This window comes from Danio aesculapii, chromosome 16 (genome assembly GCF_903798145.1).
Source record: "Danio aesculapii chromosome 16, fDanAes4.1, whole genome shotgun sequence".
NCBI lineage: Eukaryota > Metazoa > Chordata > Actinopteri > Cypriniformes > Danionidae > Danio > Danio aesculapii.
Window position 1 is genome coordinate 50,651,188 of NC_079450.1, and position 21,575 is coordinate 50,672,762.

The following is a 21,575-nucleotide window of genomic DNA, read 5'->3' on the forward strand; positions in this document are numbered from 1 at the left end:
TAACGAAGTGCTTCCCACACATGGACTTTACTTGGGTGGGCCGCCCAGGTATATTAACAGCCGCCCAAGTAAATTTGATGACATTTTTTTTATTATCATCATCCTTTTTATCCGCCCAATAGACAAACATCCACAATCGATTAACCACTGGAAAATCTCGTCTTGCCCTACAGGTTTCCTTCTTGTCATTGTATGTGCGCAAGAACTATCGACACTCCCACAGACAATCTCACGTGCTCTGCAGAGACGCACCGTTTTGGAGCTTAGAAATGTGTCTATCCGGGGTTTCTAAAAATCTCCTAAAATGTCCAGGACTTGGCTTTTGGTTTCGCTTTCTAAGCCGTCGTCATTTTTATTTTAAGCCTGATTTACCTTCGCTTGGCTTCGCAGCTGAAAGTGCGTGCACAGCCGCAAGAGTGAGATTCTTTAATCTAAACGACTCAGACAAACTTTTCTATTTACTCAGAGAGGACGAAATTACATCTAACTGGCTGCAAAATATACACTATTAGAAATGGCTAATCAACTCACGTGCCTTATTTAAATAATCCATAGATGTTTTTATTCCTTTATGGCATTAATTTCTCAATTGCTTTTTATTTGATGATATTGATATATTATATATTTTATACATATCTAACACGCTTTGGTATTACTGTACAAAATGTCAGCAGCAGATTTGACCTGTCAGTGGGTGCACATGGCTCCTGAATAGAATAAAAGTGAAACAAATAGTGGATTTCTTTTTTTAATTTTAATAGTCTTTAAAAAAAGCTTTAACTAATTGAAAAAAACTGTGTATATTAAATAAAAATATTGTTAAAAATCACTTTTTTGTCGCATGTAGGTAACCATGTTGTGGGTAAAAGGTGTGTTTCAATCCGACTACCACCACAGTATATTTCAAACCTGTGGGAAGCACTGATAACGCATGCTTATTTTCCTCATTTTATATATTAAAACTAGATATTAAAGATTGAGGACAAACTTTATGGTGGCTTGAAAAGCCGAGTCTAAGAGTTTGAAGTCATTTTAAAGTGTAAATAACTGAAGCAGTTATTATGAAGTTTGAAACAGTCGGCATAGATAAGTATGTATATGTTAGCATGTTTCTAGTATAGATTGGCATGTTTCTTGGTAGGCGGTTGTTAGGTTGTTCTGAGTGCTTGCTAAGGTGTTGCTAGGCAGTTGCTAAGATGTTGCTAGGTTGTTGCTAAGGTGTTGCTAGGTGGTTGCTAAGATGTTGCTAGGTGGTTGCTAGGGTGTTCTGAGTGGTTGCTAGGTGGTTGCTAAGTTGTTGCTAAGCGGTTGCTATGGTATTTTAGGTCATTGCTAAGGTGTTGCTAGGTGGTTGCTAGGGTGTTCTGAGTGGTTGCTAAGGCGTTGCTAGGTTGTTGCTAGGCGGTTGCTAAAGTATTCTGAGTGGTTGTTAGGCAGTTGCTAACATAAATTAGCATGATTCTAGAATTAATTAGCGTGTTACTACCATATTTCTAGCATGAATTAGCTTGTTACTAGCATGTTTCTAGCATGAATTAGCATGTAACAAGCTTGATTCTAGAATGAATTAGCATGCTACTAGCATGAATTAGCATGTTACTAGTATGATTCTAGCATGTTGTTAGCATGTTTCTAGCATGAATTAGCATGTAACTAGCATGATTCTAGCATGAATTAGCATATTGTTAGCATGTTTCTAGCATGATTCTAGCATAAATTAGCATGATTCTAGCATGAATAAGCATGTAACTAACATGATTCTAGCATGAATTAGCATGTTACTAGCATCATTCTAGCATGAATTTGCATGTAACTAGCATATTTCTAGCATGAATTAGCATGTTGTTAGCATGATTCTAGCATGAATTAGCATGTTTCAAGCACGATCCTAGCATGAATTAGCATGTTACTAGCGTGTTACTAGCATGAATTAGCACGTTACTAGCATGATTCTAGCATGAGTTAGCATGTTGTTAGCATGATTCTAGCATGAATTAGCATGTAACTAACATGATTCTAGCATGAATTAGCATGTAACTAGCCGGATATTAGCATGTTACTAGCATGATTCTAACACGAATCAGCTTGTTTCTAGCATGAATTAGCATGTTGTTAGCATGAATTAGCATGTCAATATCGTGTTGCTAGCACCTTTCTAGCAAGATTAGCATGTCAGTACGATGTTAAAACTGTTAGCATGTGTTAGAATAGCTAGTCACAGTCTCTGGGACAGTTGCTAGGGCGCTGAAATTGGTGGCTAGGGAGTGGCTAGTAAGTTTAAAGGTAATCAGTGATTTACAATAAATCATCTAGACTTTAAAAAGCTCAAAAAGGATTACAGAGGAGACATGGAAAGCTGTCTTGAACAGGGTTAACTCCTCCTCAATCTGTGCACGTCACAGGCTAATACAATGCAAGGTAGTGCATAGAGCTCATTGGTCCAAAAGCAGGCTAGCTCGCATCAATCCGTCTATAGACCCTGAGTGCGACAGGTGTCATTCTGGTACAGCCACTTTATTTCATATGTTTTGGTCCTGTCCTTCCCTGCTTTCTTTTTGGAGACAAATATTTCTCTCGCTATCAGCTATTACCACTGTTGATATCCCACCATGTCCAATTATTGGTTTATTTGGGGTTCTTCCGCCCGACAACACTTTACCCTCTCATTTTGTAGACTTTGTAGCTTTCTTAACCCTGGCTAGGCGATTAATTCTTCTGAACTGGAAGAGCCCTCACCCTCCTTCCCACTCTTGTTGGATAAGAAATGTTCTTAATTTTATGAAATTAGAAAAAATTAGGTACTCTCTTCACCGAACTAGCACTGTTTTTATTCATTTGTGGGAACCCCTTCGCAAATATGTCCAAACTCTTCAGCTTGACCCTGCTCCTTCTGATTGAGTCCCCACCCCCTAATGCCCAGCTTTTATGGGAAACTAATTCTGGTCAACACATTGTAGACTTGTTTTTAATGTATATAAGATTGCACTAGGTGTTGTTGTTTTTTATTTTATTTATCTATTTATTTTCACTATCTTATTTTTATTTATTATTGTTTATTTATTTATATTATTACTATTTGCTCAAAATACTTTTCAGTGTATTTGCTTATTGTTACATGTTTATGTCTTTGTAAATTTTTGTAATGTTTCACAATGTATAAATAAAACATAAAAAAAGCTCAAAAAGAACAAAAAGAAAAAAACTTAGATGTTTAAGCAATGTAAACAAATTATCTTTTGTTTGAATTTTGTGTATGGCAGATACAGTATAATGTAGAATGTTTATGTGTGTAAAGAAATGTAATGTAATATAATGTATAACGCAAACAGTCTAAAGCAAAAATGTAAAACGTAATGGAAACTGTATTTATGCGTTTAAACGTTGTGTATGTGTTGGAAAGACGTGAATGTAGTGTGTTTAATACTCACAGATATAGCGCTGACCCTCAGAGCATCCACTGTGGAGTGTGTGAACAGATACCAGAGAGCAGGTCCCACCTCTGCAGTGATGAATCCCTGAGCGGATTGAGACTCTCGGCTGCACACGTTCTCTATGGTTTTGGCAGCCATGTGGTTCACCACCAACTCCTCCTGAACAAACAGCAATCCCCCATATAAATCATTCAAATACAGCTATGGCTTAAAACAACATGTCCAATAGGCACAGCATAAAACTAGCTAAATTTCACATATTCAAATCATATACATACATGCACTTTGCAGTATGCAATATAGGGTCAATAATTATACCCAAATCTTTGATTCCTCGTGCCAATGCCAAATGTCAGTTTCGATCGTGCCGGGGCAAAAATCTTAAGCTGTAGACAATGTGAAACATGTATTATTCTCTGATGAGTCCACTTTCACTGTCTTTCCCACAACCTGGATAGTTACGGTGTGGAGAAGCCCCAAAAGAAGCATAGGCATGCCCAAAGTGAAGCATGGAGGTGGATTAGTGATAATTTGGGCTGCAATATCATGGCATTCCCTAGGCCTAATACTTGTGCTAGATGGGTGCATCATTGTCAAAGACTTCAGAATGCTGCACTACTCAATATAATCCTGAACCATACGGTACGGTAATATAAAATTGCACTTCCCCCATTCCTTTAATCACTGTCTGAACTAGGCATGGGACGATAAAAGTTTTCAAGGTATACCGCGGTCTGGAAAGTTTTCTGTAATACTGTTCCAAAGGTATGTGTAATATTTTTTATTTACATTTTTTTGTTTGTTTTTTAGGACAACAGTATCTCCAGCAGAAACGATATGTTAAAACATGAAACGAACATGTTTACTGCTGAAAATATGATAAATGTTTCACATTTAAAAATAACTTATTTTAGAGCAGTGAGCACAATACCGTGATACCGTGTAACCGTGATATTTTTATCCAAGGTTATCATACCGTCAGAATCTTATACCGGCCCATGCCTAGTCTGAACTGACTGTGTGCACGTTAGAATATATGTCCATGTGCTGAAACACGGCTCCCTGTGAGTAAATGTCTCATTAGTGAGCACTAAAGATGTGTTCACGTGTAAATGAAAGTTACATAAAATACAGAGATATAATCAGATTCAGAATTGGAACTTATACAATTCAAAAGATACCCAACAGAATCCATCAGGAATGTCATGAGAGTGAGTAAATAATGATAAATATTTCATGTTTGTTCACACTTTTCATTTTTAGGTGAATTAACACTTTCACAATGAGGTCGGATTAGTTCATGTTAGAAAGTTTTCTATTTTTTACACTGAAATTATGGTTAAATTTAATAAAGTTGAAGGCAAAATTATTAGCCCTCTTGTAAAATGTTAATTGTCATAATATTGTTTTTATTGTTACATATATATTTTATATTTTTATAGTGGTATTTAACAAACTGTAACATTTTTCTCAGCATTTGCTATCATATATTTTTTCTTTTGGAGAATGTATTATTTATTTAACTTTGTTTTACTTTTTTTTTAAATAAAATAAAAATGTATATGATTATTAACCCCTTTAATTTTGGGGGAGATTTTCTATAAAACAAACCACTATTGTCCAATCATTTGCCAAATTATTCTAAAGTGAACATGATTACCCTAATTTAGCCTTTAAAATGAAAACTAGTTTCTGTGAAAATAGTCATCGTGGCAAAGACAAAATTAAGTAGTTAATAAAACAATTTTCTTTAAAAATATGTTTCTATTATTATTAAAAAATGTTTATTATTATTATTATTATTATTAAAAATTATCTAAGTTAAACAGCACTTGAGGGATATTTTAAAAGGTACACAGGAGGGCTAATCATTTTGCCTTCAACTGTAAATAAAAAGCAACAAAGTAACTCTGAATTAAACTGGAAAATTTGCTCAAAATTGTTACATTTTAAAATAAGGTTTGATTAGTTAAATGTTAATAAATGTATTTAATACCGTCAACTAAAAACGAACAATACTTGTACTACTGTACTTAAAGCCATGGCTAACATTTACTAATGCATTATTTAATGCCAAAGATGTTTCTTAATGCTCTGTGAGGACCATCAACAAATGCCATTATTTTAAATAAGTAAAATTAAAATAAAAAAGATGAACAAATACTGTAATAAACATATTGCTTTTCGTTTGTTCATCTTAGTAAAAACACCAACATTAACTAATGAAAACTTGATCTATGTTGTTGTTATATTTTATTTTTATTATATTTATTGATTTATATTTACTTTTTGATTTATTTATTTACTTTTTTATCCTCATTGTAGTCATTTGGATTGTGAGAAAAGCACCCCCTAAATGAAATATATAATAATAATAATAATAATAATAATAATAATAATAATAATAATAATAATAATAATAATAATAATAATAATAATGTATTGTTGTTGTTATTAGGGCTGGGCAGTTCACCTCAACTCAACTATATTCTATTACTTAACACTCACAACTCCAGAAAGCTCAAATTAAGTCCTCACTGTTTCACGCAGACTTTAAAAGCAAGCAAAAAAAAAAAAAAACGTGTCAGTTTTAGCGAATCTAAAGGACGAGCTGTTGCATTAAGCATTACACTCAAAGACATGCGCTCATAAATCCATTTGTAAGTGGGACAACACAGACCTTTAGAAATTTCACGCAATTACATCATGACCTAATAGTCCCTCGACGCCCCTCCAGAACTCAAGCGAAATAATTTCCTTAAATTTCACACCACAGCGAATCTCGCTCGCCGATAACGAAGGGCAATGCGCGGAGATTTGGCCGGCTTGTGTTTTTTTATGTATCTGGACCCCCTGTCCTTGAGCGCGTCTCCCTCCGCGAGCGTATCTGCCTGGAAATTAAACATTTAACAGCGTTCAACAAACGCCAGAGTCGGAGTGAGGAAAATAGCAAATGGAGAGGTTGGGCATATCTTAGAGGCGCAGTTACACTGTGCACTGCTGCTATGCAATATGGATGCCTTCACTGTAATGCAGTTCCTAGACCCCGTCTCAAAGCTGAAAGAAAGTTCATGGAAGAGGTGCATTAATACACATACTGTATCTTGGAGGCAAGAAAAAAAAGTAGAAAAGGAGTGTGAAGTGGAATATTCTGACGCAATACAAATAACATAGCAGCTCCTCCAGAGTCCCTGGCCCCTATCGTGAGGCTTTGTGTGCTGGAGTCTGGTGGTCCGGCTTTAGGTAATGAACTAGAGCTGGCACTTGCTGGAACTGCATTGGGGAAATGACTGACAGCTGCTACAGGGCGCAAGAGGTGGGGGTTTGGAGGGGGTTCTTTTTCTTGTAGCACAAGCCTTGTCTAAAAGGCATAGAGAATGAAACTAAAATCCACCAGCCTGCAGGTTCTCTCAATGCGAATTTCAAATTCCACAGGACAAATATGCTCACTTGTAAGAGAGTTTGTACTGTTTCGAATATACAGACAGTAGTAGTAGTAATCATTGTAGTAGCAGCAGTAGTTGTAGTAGCAGTAATAGTATTTGGTGTAGTAGTTGCTGTAGTAGTGGTAGTATTAGTTGTTGTTGTTGTTGTATTAGCCGCAGTAGTTGTTGTAGTAGCAGTAGTTGTTGCAGTATTGGTTGTAGTAGCAGTAGTTGTTGCTGTAGTAGTGGTAGCAGTTGTAGTAGCAGTGCTAGCAGTTGTTGTAGTAGCAGCAGCTGTAGATGCTGTAGTAGCAGTAGCTATAGTAGTAGTTGTAGTAGCTGCGTAGTGGTAGTTGTTGTTGTAGAGGTAGTAGTAGTTGTTGTAGTAGCAGTAGCTGTAATTATAGCAGTAGTAGTAGTGGTTGTAGTAGTAGCAGCAGTAGCAGTTGTAGTAATAGTGGTTGTTGTAGCAGTAGTAATAGTTGTAGTAGTTTATTAGTACTAGTCATAAATACTATCATTACTTTTATATATATATATATATATATATATATATATATATATATATATATATATATATATATATATATATATATATATATATATATATATATATATATATATATATATATGCAGCTGAAGTCAGAACTATTAGCCCCCATTTTAATTTTCTTTTCTTTTTTAAATATTTTCCAAATGATGTTTAACAGAGCAAGGAAATTTTCACAGTATGTGATAATATTTTTTCTTCTGGAGAAAGTCTTATTGTTTTATTTCGGCTAGAATAAAAGCAGTTTTTAATTTTTTAAAAGCCATTTTAAGGACAAAATTATTAGCCACTTTAAGCTATATTTTTTTTGTCTACAGAACAAACCATCATCATACAATAACTTGCCTAATTACACTAACCTGCCTAGTTAACCTAATTAACCTACTTAAGCCTTTAAATGTCACTTTAAGCTGTATAGAAGTCTTGAAATATATCTAGTCAAATATTATTTACTGTCATCATGGCAAAGATAAAATAAGTCAGTTATTAGAAATGAGTTATTAAAACTATTATGTTTAGAAATGTGTTGAAAAAAATATTCTCCCCATCAAACAGAAATTGGGGGAAAAAAAATAAACAGGGGAGCAAATAATTCTGACTTCAACTGTATATACACCAAACATCTTAAGGAATAGAACTCTCTTTTTTTCTCTCTCTGAGAAAAGATAATCGATTAGTTGGCTAAAAATCCAAACACCTTTTTTTTATTTGCCATTTTGCTTATCATAACTATATAAAATCATAATTCAAGGTGTTATTTACGTATAAAAAGTATAGTTTAAAACATTCAACATGACAATTAAAAAATTTATATAATATATTTTGAAATAAAAATGACAATTTAAACATAAAACAAAATAGTTTTAAACTTCTCTAAACATACAAAATGAAAAAAATATATAATATATATACAATTGTGTATGGAAAGCATTGTCACTGCACAGAGATATCGAATTGATGACATAATAATCATAACCAAAGTGAACCATGAGACCAGTGTAGGTTCACAACCCTAATTTGTATAGTAGAAACATCGTTACATCTATGAACATTGTTACATCTATGGTCTGTCTGTGTGTGTGTGTGTGTGTGTGTACGTGTTTTTGTGACATATCAGGACACAAATCAGTTTAATGACATGGGTATGACTCAGGTATTACAAAAAGGAGGTGAAATACAAGTACATTGGTGATGTCCTCATTTCTCAAAAAGCTTCACAATCACAGAATGAGTTTTTTTCAGAGAGTAAAGCTGCACACAGTCTCCTGTGATGGTTGGGTTTAGGGGTAGGGTGGGGTTAGGGCAATACAATACACAGTTTGGACAGTATAAAATGAATGTAAACCTATGTAATGTACCCACTTTTCACAAAAACAAACGTGTGTGTGTCAATTAATTTTTTAATGAACTGTATTGATGATTTAAATCAGTGTAATGCAACATTATTGTGACGATGTTCATTTTGTGATATTTTGTGTAGCGCTAGTTATAATTTGTTATTCTGAATGCCTAAATAATATGTCTTTTTGACTAACAAGTGCATCTGATTGACACAAACTGCCACAGATTTGTCTCAGATAAAGTACTCTTCTTTCAATATTCATTCACTCATTAAAATATCTTTGGCTTAGTCCCTTTATTCATCAGAGGTCGCCACAGCGGAATGAACCGCCAACTTATCGAGCATGTGTTTTACAAAGCGGATGTCCTTCCAGCCGCAACCCAGTACTGGAAAACACCCATACAGACTCATTCACACACACACACATTCATACACAACAGCCAATTTAGTTTTTTCAATTCACCCATAGCGCATGTGTTTGGCGGAAAACAGGAACACCCGGAGGAAACCCACACCAACATGGGGTGAACATGCAAACTCCACACAGAAATGCCAACTGACCCAGCCAGGACTCAAATCAGCGACCATCTTGTTGTGAGGCGACAGTGCCAACCACTGAGCCACCGTGCCATCCTCTTTCAATATGCTAGACTTCAAAATTAGCCACTTGTCAGTCAAACAGCAGTCAGGTAATGAGTCAGTATTACTATATTATTACAGATAGTCATCTCTTATTTATTTGACATATTTACCAGTACTTCTGACATCTCGAGACATCAGACAAATGACTTGTCGCCGGCAAACCTGTCATGTCGCCTGCGGTTAGGACACGCTGTGCATTAATTCCGATCCCCTGCCCAAACCGTGCCGCTCATCCTTGAAATGTGCTCTGCCTGACTAACCTGATTTGATGCGCGCAGGACTTATTCCGGTATATGTTTATATATAAACTTGCAGCTGCCTCCCAAACCCACACAATGTCAGACTTACAGGGGCTACGAGGTGAGGACAGCTTCTCACCAGAGATCTGTCCTCCAATCTCTGCCTCATTCTCTCTCACACCTCTGCTGAGCTTCCCAGCTCGATTCTTGCCTCGGGCCATGCTCAAGCCAAACTTTACTGAATTTATGTATTTCTCCCAAATTCTCCCTCGCAACATCAGCAGTCAGTAACTCGATACGGTAACAGGAGGTCAAACCTAAACTAGTCCACGTTCGTGAAAAAAGTCGATGCACACCGAAACAAAAACAAACCTGGAGATGGAGTGCTAAAAAGTTTACCACCTTCCAAGAACTTACGTAATTCCTTGAAAACACTTTCAGTGGGCTAAATGTGAGAGAGTTTTCTAAAATGTCATTAATGCTATTAATTTTTTATGTCTTTTATTGTTGTTGAAAAAGCTAGGAGTGATGAACAACATTAATTTGACTGATTTTTGACAAACGTTGACACACCAGATAAAAGGAAATAGGTTAAACTTAGTTTCTACAAATTGAAGTGGATTGAACATAAAACATATACAGTCAGAATTATTAGCCCCCCTTTGAATTTCTTTTTCTTTTTTAAATATTTCCCAAATGAAGTTTAACAGAGCAAGGAAATTTTCACAGTATGTCTGATAGTATTTTTTCTTCTGGAGAAAGTCTTATTTGTTTTATTTCGGCTAGAATAAAAGCAGTTTGTAATTTTTTAAAAACTATTTTAAGGTCAAAATTATTAGCCTCTTTAAGCTATATATTTTTTCGATAGTCTATAATAAACCATCATTATACAGTAACTTGCCTAATTACCCTAACCTGCCTAGTTAACCTAATTAACCTACTTAAGCCTTTAAATGTCACTTTAAACTGTATAGAAGTGTCTTGAAAAATATCTAGTCAAATATTATGTACTGTCATCATGGCAAAGATAAAATAAATCAGTTATTAGAAATGAGTTATTAAAACTATTATGTTTAGAAATGTGTTGGAGAAATCTTCTCTCCATTAAACAGAAATTGGGGAAAAAAAATAAACAGGGGGCTAATAATTCTGACTTCAACTGTATGTTGTCCAAAAAAAAAAAAACCTCAAGAATTGTGTTGTTTCAGCTCAATTAAAATAAGTAGCTTGGGCAAAGAGCAAACATCCTTTATCACACATATATATATATATATATATATATATATATATATGTGTGTGTGTGTGTGTGTGTGTGTGTGTGTGTGCGTGTGTGTGTATATGTATGTATATATATATATATATATATATATATATATATATATATATATATATATATATATATATATATATATATATATATATATATATATATATATATATATATATATACACCACCACCAGCCTAAACCATTGATACAAGGCAGGATGGTTCCATGCTTTCATGTTGTTGATGCCAAATTCTGACCCGACCATCCGAATGTTGCAGCAGAAATCGAGACTCATCAGACCAGGCAATGTTTTTCCAATCTTTTACTTGTTTCCTGTTCTTAACCAACAGGAGTGGCACTCGGTGTGTTCTTCTGCTGCCGTAGCCCATCCACCTCAAGGTTGGACATGTTGTGCGTTCAGAGATGCTCTTCTGCATATCTCGGTTGTATCGAGGGGTCATTTGAGTTACTGTTGCCTTTCTATCAGCTGGAACCAGTCTGGCAATTTTCTTCTGACCTCTGGCATCAACAAGGCATTTGTGCCCACAGAACTGCCGCTCACTGGATATTTTCTCTTTTTCAGACCCTTCCCTAGAGACGGTTGTGCGTGAAAAGCCCAGTAGATCAGCAGTTTCGGAAATACTCTGACGTCTGGCACCAACAACCATGCCACGTTCAAAGTCACTTAAATCAACTTTCTTCCCCATTCTGGAAGGTTTGAACTGCAGCAGATCGTCTTAACCATGTCTACATGCCTAAATGCATTGAGTTGCTGCCATGTGATTGGCTCGTTAGAAATTTGCATTAACGAGCAGTTGGACAGGTGTACCTAATAAAGTGACCGGTAAGTCCTAAGTGACTCCAAGTGAAAAGTTTCAAATGTAATCTTTCTTCTTCAAATAATATACAGAATTCATGAGCAATAATAATTTTGATGATTGCCACTGTAAGCAGGACTAATTATTGCCATCTCAGCACTGAGTGTCACTGGCATTTTGTGACCATCTGGGAAACCATTAAAGGAGAACATTTATGCTAAATTATGCTGATTGAGCTAATAAAAAAAGAGAGAGAGAACATTTTTGGTAATTGAGTACAGGTGTTTTCTACAGCTAAATACACTCATTCAAGCATACCGTGGATTTGTGGGTGCGTGTTTGTGAGAGACAGAGATTACGTAAAGCATACAGAGGTCATCTCTGTGTGGCTCTATAACAGCGTGAGTGTGTGTTTGAAGGAGCTGCACACCTGGTCCTGAATAAAGGACTATGTAAATTGCCTGAGCCAGGCAGGCCTTTCATTAGTGTGATCTCCCTGTTTGAGCTCTTTCTCTCTCTCTCTCAGCATCAATCCACTCAGGCCCAGGCATAAACATTCTTTTATTCTGGCTAATGTGGTCTCTCCTAATCAAAAACAAGAGCTGGTCAACACACAGAAGATAGAAGACATGCAACACATATGCATTTTGTAATATGACGACACTTATTACTAATTCTAATTTTAAATAAGGTTAATAAATAAATAATAACTCCAACTCAGAAAAAAATCAGGACAGTATGCAAAACCCAAATAAAAAGAAGTGATTTCTAAATTTACTTTGACTTGTATTTCATTGCAGACAATACAACAAACATTATTTAATGTGTTTCTCGTGATTATTTTTATTATCTTTTTAATAAATATGTATTCCAATTTTGGTTCTTGCAACACAATTCAAAAAAAGTTGAAACAGTAAAGCATTTACCATTTTGTAATGTTGCCATTGCTTTTCACAACCCTTAAAAGACATTTAGGGACTGAAGACACCAAGTGACGAAGTATTTCAGGTGTAATTTTGTCCCATTCTCCCTGCAAAGTCTTAAGGTAAGCTACAGTACGGGGTCTTTATTGTAACATTTTGCGCTTCAAAATGTACCACACATTCTCTACTGGAGACAGGTCGGGACTGCAGACAGGCCAGTCAAGTACCTGTATTCTCTTACATGTTTATTTTGAAGAGAAAAAAACCCCAATAAAAATCATGAGGAACACATTAAACACATTAGAACTGTCTGCAATGAAAGATGTCAAAGTAAATTTAGAAATCACTACTTTGTGTTTTCCATATTGTCCCAACTTGATTTGGTTTGGGATTGTATTTAAACAAGATAAAAGCCAACATCTCAAAATATTTGGTTTACAAAATAAATCTGACGTATTCAGAATATACATAATTTATGCTCCCTTCAAACTGCAATCATGTTGGAATGTCCTTTGGCGTTAATTTCGCATTACATTTATGGTCAAATTAAAACAATTGACGAAAATGATAATAGAAACATAAGAAATGTGCAGAGAGGCCAAAAGTGAGAATAACTATGATTAGGAAATGCTAATTTAAGTGATCCTGTGTTAAGAATATTCAGCATTGCAGTGGTTATAAATAACTTGGGTTCTATCAACTCTGCAGTGTGAAAGCGATATAAAAGAAAATGACCATGAAATTAGAATAAATATAGATAGATAACTTCCATTGTATCTTTTCAATTCACATGAGTTCTGTAGTAGTCTTAGGCCCACCCAAATGCTCTCATTAGGTGAGAAACGTAATAACCCCCATCCCAAGCCAGTATTGATCAACATTCCACCCCTCCTATGACCCATGTCTCCTATGATGTCTGTATGTTTATTTAGAGGCAGTCTAAAATTTCAAAGAAATTTTTTTTTTAATTATAATACATTTAAATAAAAAAAAATAAATAAATAAAAACATTTTATATATATATATATATATATATATATATATATATATATATATATATATATATATATATTTAGCATTAACACGCTATTATTATTATATATTAATATAATAATTAAAATAATTGTACACATTAATTAATAAATATGCCAATGTGATAATACGTGATTATTCCCTAAAAATAAATAAATAAATAAATAAATAAATAAATAAATAAATACAATAATTTGCTTTGTATGTTGTTGAACCTAAAAATGATGCACATTCCCTGTTTAGATGTTAAAATGTATCAATATGTAATTAGTAAAATTAATATATGATATATCCTGCCCATCGAAATGATTGTCTTAAGAAAAGACTGCATATGAAAATTCTGGTTTGCCATTAAAAGAATAAATGACATTATGGTAAGAACACTGTAAAACAAAAACCTACTGGGTTCCACGCAATCGATTTGTGTTGGGACAACATGAAGGAACTAATTAACTTATGAGTTTTTACAAATTTAAGTAGGTTGAATATAAAACAAGTACGTTTTCCCGCCAAAAAAACTCAATAATTGTGTTGTTCAGCTCATTTTAAATAAGTAGTTTGAACAACATCATTTTTAAAAAGTAAACAAACAAATAAATAAATGTACTGTGTTTGATCAAATTAAAGGATTTCTTCTAAAAACTTGAATAAAATGTGACAGACCCCCCAATTATGAACTACTGTATGCTGAAAGATCAACAGGCAAACATTCAGAATCATACACAGCAATACGCTTTATGCAACACTTTAAAAAATGCTAGGTTCCACACAATTTGTGTTGGGACAACATGAAGGAACTAACTTATTAGTTTGTTTGAATGTAAGTAAATTGAACATAAAACAATTAAGTTGTCCCCCAAAAAAGCTCAATAATTGTGTTCCTTCAGCTTATAGTATACAGGTAATTTGAGCAAGCGGCAAACTTAATTCTTTTGAGTCAAGTTAAAACTGAATGTACATTTCATCCAGCCTTTAAACTGCGCTTTTCCAGACACACACGCACACACACACACACACAAACACTGATAGCTTTCAGAAACAAAGTTACACAGACTTCCCGATCAACAAGATGACAGTCCCCAGGGTGACTGAGAGTCTGTTCATGACCAATTCAACAAACCGTCTCCGCTAAACTGGAAAGCGGGCGTGCATGAAGCCGTCGAGTGAGTGTGTTTGATTACGGAAAGACGGAGATCACAGGCAAAAAACACATTGGTATAAACTGCATCACTGATATTCAGAGTCACAGAAGGGTCAGTGCGCTCTATAGAGAGGCATTACAGGCAGAGCTAATATGGAGGGGATGGAATATGCAGTGTGTGTGTGTCTGTATGTGTGTGTGCATAATAAATATTTAATGGAAGAGTAGTGTGATGCCCAGTCGCAGCCCAAGGCTCTGCTACACGCCACTTACAGTGAGCACAACCCTTTCATCATTCACGCACATGAAATCGCACACACTCACACACACACACAGCTCTTCCAGCTGCAGTCTGACCTGAAAACCTGTCTGCATGCTGCTCTGCCTGTCTTTCTGAATTAAGAGCACTCTCACTCTCGATTGAGCACACAATATTCTCTGGCCGGCTCCGTTACTCTCATCTTCTCGGTGTGCGTTATATGCACTTCTTTCCCTCCCTCTCTCCCCCCCCACAGCCTTCTCCCATCATCACCTCCTGGCCTTTTTTCTCCTTCTCTGGCTCTAATTCCCCATCCCTCCCTCTTCTCCTTCTCTGGCGTCTCTGATGTCTTGTTTCCTGAGCTCAGCTCTCTCTGAATCAGCACAGGTTCTCAGGCAGGTCAGCACAGCCAGGCATTACAATTACTGCCTACATCAGCCGCAAAACACACATGGATTTATTAGCAGGCTCGCGCGTCGCTAATGTTGGTGGAGCGGAATTAGCCCGATGTTTTTTTCATGGCTATTTTCAGAGCTGCAACTGAACATTTTCATAAACTGAAATAAAATAATAATTTTAATAAACTGCTAACACTTTAGTTTAGGCCACAATGTGTGCTATTAACAACTAGCGTATTACCTGTCTAATATTAAAGGTGCAGTGAAATTAAAATAACGTTTTTTAAAAGTTAGCATCAGTATGTTAGTCTTCAAGAATATCTATAAGCGAGTGTGGTACAAAACGATGACAAAATTTGGGTTTAGAAGATATAAAACTGATATAAACATGTAAAGCTTGTAGTTTGTCACTTCTGCCTAAATGGATCAATACTTTTTTTTTTCCCCTTCACCTTATACTTTAGTTTCTCATCAAATTTTGACCAATCAAATGCTCTCTGGTATCTGGGATGCCCCGCCCACTTTAAGACGCTTCTCATTTGCTTTTCATTTGATGCGCTCTCACTGGCAGAGCTGTGATAAAACAAAACACTATTGGCTGTTGTTTTTTAAAGGGGAGGAGCTACTCTATGCCCAACCCTCTCTTCTTTTTTAGTTGAGATTACTTCAAACCTCAAATAAAAAAATGCTTATTTCAAACCACTTTATGGGACCTTTAATATATTAAATGTTTGGTATCACTTTACTTGAAGGGGGTGTTCTTAAGTTCATATCCCTTTAACTCACTGCAAGCACATTACTTATTATATATTACTTTGATTGCACACAATATGGGATATGTTAACAGCCCTACGTACAATACGATACGCTTGCCTTTGATACAAATATGCTTTCGTGTATGGTAACACATCACTTGAAGGGTTGTTCATAAGAGTGTCATGAAACCTTTATAATCATGACATGACACTATGACATCTTGACATAAACAAATACATCACAACCTGTCTTTGTCTTGAAAACCTGACATTAACGATACAACAAAACTTCTAAATCTGTTAGAAACATGATTTTCAGTAAGTCATTATGTGATGAATTTTATAACAGCATTTACAGGCTTAACTAGGTTAATTAGGTTAACTAGGCAGGTTAGGGTAATTAGGCAAGTTATTGTATAACGGTTGTTTGTTCTGTAAAAAAATTCGCTTGAAGGGGCTAAAAATAATTAAAAACTTATTTTTATTCTAGCTATATATATATATATATATATATATATATATATATATATATATATATATATATATATATATATATATATATATATATATATATATAAAATTATTTGACAGAGTAATGATGCTTTTAAGAAGACCAAATGACCAATTTAATGACCAATAGAGAAAAAGATTTGTGGCACAATTATGATCCAATCATGTTTATAACACATTTATGACAAGTTATGTTTTCTTGCCAATGTCAAGTTGTCATGACAAAAATAAAGACTGCTTGTGATGTATGTTTATGTCAAGCTGTCATAAATAACAATGTCTTATATGCATTTAAAATGACATAACTTAGCAAGCGACACTTAATAACAGTTGTCAAAAGCATGCATAAAATCTCATTCGCATTGTCATTATTAAAGTTTCATCACAGTCTTATGAACACCCCCTTCAACTGTTACCAACTGTTCATTAGTAGTTATAAAATATGATCTTATTCAGAATCCCTAATCCTACCCAAAACCTAAACCCAACGTCTACCTTACTAACTATTAATGAAAAACTAATTAGTAGTTTATTAAGTAGGTAGTGTTAGTTCATGATTTGTTAATACTGTGAATTGTGACCTAAACTAAAAGTGTTACCGAAAAACTAAATCAAACTTACAACAGTTTCTGGAAATGTAAGAATATATACATTTGTATATACAAATTTATTATTATTATTATTTTAATTAATATATTAACAACAGTCAAGTAGAGAGGCTTTGGTAAAGCCGAGTGAAAAACTGAACACTAAACTACAATAACCTTGGTGGAGTAGAATTAGGCAGGGAGTTTTGGCCGTGGCCTGGCCTTGAATAGTGTCTCTGTCAGACTGGAGCTGCTTTAGAGGAGCGTGATCAACAGCTCGGGCTGGTGGCACTGCTGTTGAGAAGAGAAAAATAGCGAGCTTGGAAGAAATAAACATTGATCATATAGTTTTAAATTATTATATAGAGGGACGACATTGTGGCTCTGTGGTTAGCACTGTCGCCTCAAAGCAAGAAGGTTGCTGGTTCGAGTCCCGGCTGGGTCAGTTAACATTTCTGAGTGGAGTTTGCATGTTCTCCCCGTGTTGGTGTGAGTTTTCCTGCAGGTGCTCGGTTTCCCCTACAATCCAAAGACATACGTTTTAGATGAACTGAATAAACTAATTGGCTGTAGTGTATGAGTGTGTGTGAATAAGTGTGTATATGTGTTTCCCAGTACTGGGTTGCATCTGGAAGGGCATCCGCGGTGTAAAACATATGCTGGAATAGTTATCGGTTCATTCCGCAGTGGCAACCCCTGATAAATAAGGGACTAAGCCGAAGGAAAATGAATGAATATTAGAGATCAATGGTTTTTGAGGTCATTATAAACAATTATTTTTGTATATATTTTTACCGCCCGCAGTTGATTTTTACCCACATCTGTCACGGATGGCGGATGTTAATTTGGTTATATATTTGAAGAATTAACTGAATTACATAAAACCCTATTTTTTTTCAGGATTTCTTGGTGCAGAGCTTAAACTACATCTTAGGCATTTTTATTGTATCATCTTATTTGTGCATTGATGACTGTTATGTCAAATAAACAACAGAGTTGAGTTGTTTCTCCTCAGGCGCAATGCTGTAATGTCTTTCACAATTCTCAAAACCCACATTAACTGTGAATCTGGCACTTGTGCTTCATTAAACAAACCATGACACTTTGTTTTTTTTTAAAAAGAAGAAAAAAACTACTGAAAACAAGTTGCAGTTAAACCGCTTTTTGTGACTCAGACTGGGAAATTACCACTCCATTTGACAATGACAATTACAATGAAATCTGAGCTTGTTTGAACAAGATGCAGGAAACCAATAGCAATGTATAATGGCGTCTCAGACCTACAGTGCATCCGGAAAGTATTCATATCGCTTTACCTTTTTCCACATTTTTTATGTTTCAGCCTTATTCCAAAATGGATTAAATTCATTTATTTCCTCAATACCCCATAATGACAATGTGAAAAAAGATTTTTTGAAGTTGTTGCAAATTTATTTACAAACCAAGCATGAAGACAAAGGAATTGTCTGTAGACCTCCAAGACAGGATTGTCTCAAGGCACCAGGCTGGGGAAGGTTACAGAACAATTTCTGCTGCTCTGAAGGTTCTAGTGAGCACAGTGGCCTCTATCATCCGTAAATGGAAGATGTTTGGAACCACCAAGACTCTTCCTAGAGCTGGTCGGCCATCTAAGCTGAGTGATCGAGGGAGAAAGGGCCTTAGTTAGGGAGGTGATCAATAACCCGATGGTCACACTGTCTGAGCTCTGGCATTCTTCTGTGGAGAGAGGAGAACCTTACAGAAGGACAAGCATCTGTGCAGCAATCCACCAATCAGGCCTGTATAATAGAGTGGCCAGATGGAAGCCACTCCCCACCTGGAATTTGCCAAAAGGCATCTGAAGGACTCTCAGACAATAATTAACAAAAACTCATCTGGTCTGAAAAGACTAAAATTGAACTGATTGTAGTGAATGCCAGGCGTTATGTTTAGAGAAAACCAGGCACCGCTCATCACCAGGCTAATAGCATCCCTACCGTGAAGCATGGTGGTGGCAGCATCATGCTGTGGGGATGTTTTTCAGCACCAGGAACAGGAAGACTAGTCAGGATAGAGGAAAAGATGAATGCAGCAATGTACAGAGACATCCTGAATGAAAAACTGCTTCAGAGTGCTCTTGACCTCAGACTGGGGTGATGGTTCATCTTCACACCACCAAAATATCAATGGAGTGGCAATGTCCTTGAGTGGCCCAGCCAGAGCCCAGACCTAAATCCTATTAAATATCTCTGGAAAGATCTGAAAATGGCTGTACACTGTCGCTTCCTATTCAATCTGACAGAGCTTGAGAGGTACTGCAAAGAGGAATGGGCAAAAATTCCCAAAGACAGGTGTGCCAAGCTTGTGGCATCATATTCAAAAAGACGAGGCTGTAATTGCTGCCAAAGGTGCATCAACAAAGTATTGAGCAAAGGCTGTGAATACTTATGTACATGTGATTTTTTCAGGTTTCTTAATTAAATTTAATAAATTTGCAACCATTTAAAAATATATTTTTCACATTGTCATTATGGGGTATTTTGTGTAGAATTTTGAGGAAATAAATGAATTTAATCCATTTTGGAATAAGGCTGTAACATTAAAGGAAATGTGAAAAAAATAAAGCGCAATGAATACTTTCCGGATGCACTCTACATGCAGTATATGGGTTGTTGACCTGACGTTGCACTTTTACTGTCTCAATTTAAAAAAAAAAAAAACAATAATTAGTATTGTCATCATTTAAAATGCAGTAAATGGTTAAACAGTAAATGGACCTCTTGTTATAAAAACTGCAGTGTTATTACATTTTTAATATTGTTGTTTAATTATAATTATTTAATTATGATAACTGAATGTGCGTATGTGTGGTGGTCAGGTGTGAGTATCTAAATCAAGTGTGGGCGGATGTATTTCAGGCTGATATGCGCATCTCTGAAATGCATGTGTATTGGTTTGATTATTGTAATACATTGCTATAGCACAAAGTCACACAGTCAAATGTCTAAATATTTTTAAACACTGAATTAAAAGTTTAAACATGCAGAAATTGGAGTCTTAATACTATATCAAGTTGAACCTGAAAATTTTGTTTTAAAGTGTATGGACTTTTAAATGGTGTAATAAGAACATGCGATGTGATGCTGCAACATGCGATAAAAACAATATTTCCATGTTAAGTTTTCGTCCTAACCATCCGTGATATCAATGACTAAAGTTTCTATTTTAGAAACAGTTTCCATTTCTGTGACATTGCGGCTGAACAACAGCATAAACTACTATGAATACTACTATTAATATTAATTAATTAGATAATAAACTAAATAATTAGTTTAATTATTAATTCATTTAGATACACTAGAAAAAAATAATTCAAAGATGATTCCTAGTATTTACTAATTTTTTTTAAGTTATGTGGTTGGAAACTGGCTGAATTTAAACAAATAAATTAAGTTGAACATTACTAATTTAATTTGTTTGTGTAAATTCAACCGGTATAAATTGTTTGCAACAATTTTTCAGTGTAATTGGGACTACACTATTATGCACTTCTGAATATCTGTGGAGTTTAAATATTTCTGTCATGTCACATCTGGTGTGAATAGACAAATTGCCTATAGTTTCTCTGGAATCTTGTCGCATTACGTTTTGTAAGGACATGGTGTTAAGCTCAATGCACTGAAGTAGGTTTACTTGAACAAAAAAAAGAAGCCAAAAAGCAGTGTCCACTATTACATCAGCCTGAAGATGACAAGCCATGTAAAAGAAGCCATCATTGCTTTAAGTAGTGTAAGGTACCTCCATTAAATACAGTGTGATAGTATTTAAATTAAGCATAAGATACAATGCACTTATTGACTGCATACTCATTATATAGCACTCATAACGACCAAAAAAAAAGACATAATGTATATTACATTGAGCTTTCTACTCACCCTTTACAATTCAACATCTCCTGTTAAGCCTAAATTTAACTATATTCACCCATAGAAGCAGCAAAAGTGTTTTGTACAACATGAAAACAATGAACAACAATTAATATACAGTATTTAACCTAAATATACGGCATTAAAAACTGCTAATATAAAGTGGGGCCCTTATACTGATTTTAATTTGATTGTTAACTATGTCTAGCAGATTTTTTGACTCATAAAATATAAATACCGCCTTGTAGTGGAAGAGTTGATTTCTTTAGCTGCAGTGAAATAACAAGCTTTGGTTCACCCATACTAAACCTAAAATATATTATTAGCTTTGCCATTTTACCTTGTATTGT

General features: G+C 35.1%; 1 protein-coding gene across 1 annotated transcript in view; it reads right to left on the reverse strand.

Annotated features, from left to right (window-relative positions):
* ulk4 (unc-51 like kinase 4) overlaps positions 1–21,575 on the reverse strand; it is a 330,407-nt gene that overhangs the window by 242,695 nt on the left and 66,137 nt on the right. The window contains exon 20 of the mRNA XM_056475236.1: positions 3,429–3,590. Coding sequence (XP_056331211.1) covers positions 3,429–3,590 — 162 coding nt within the window. The remainder of the gene's footprint in view (positions 1–3,428; positions 3,591–21,575) is intronic.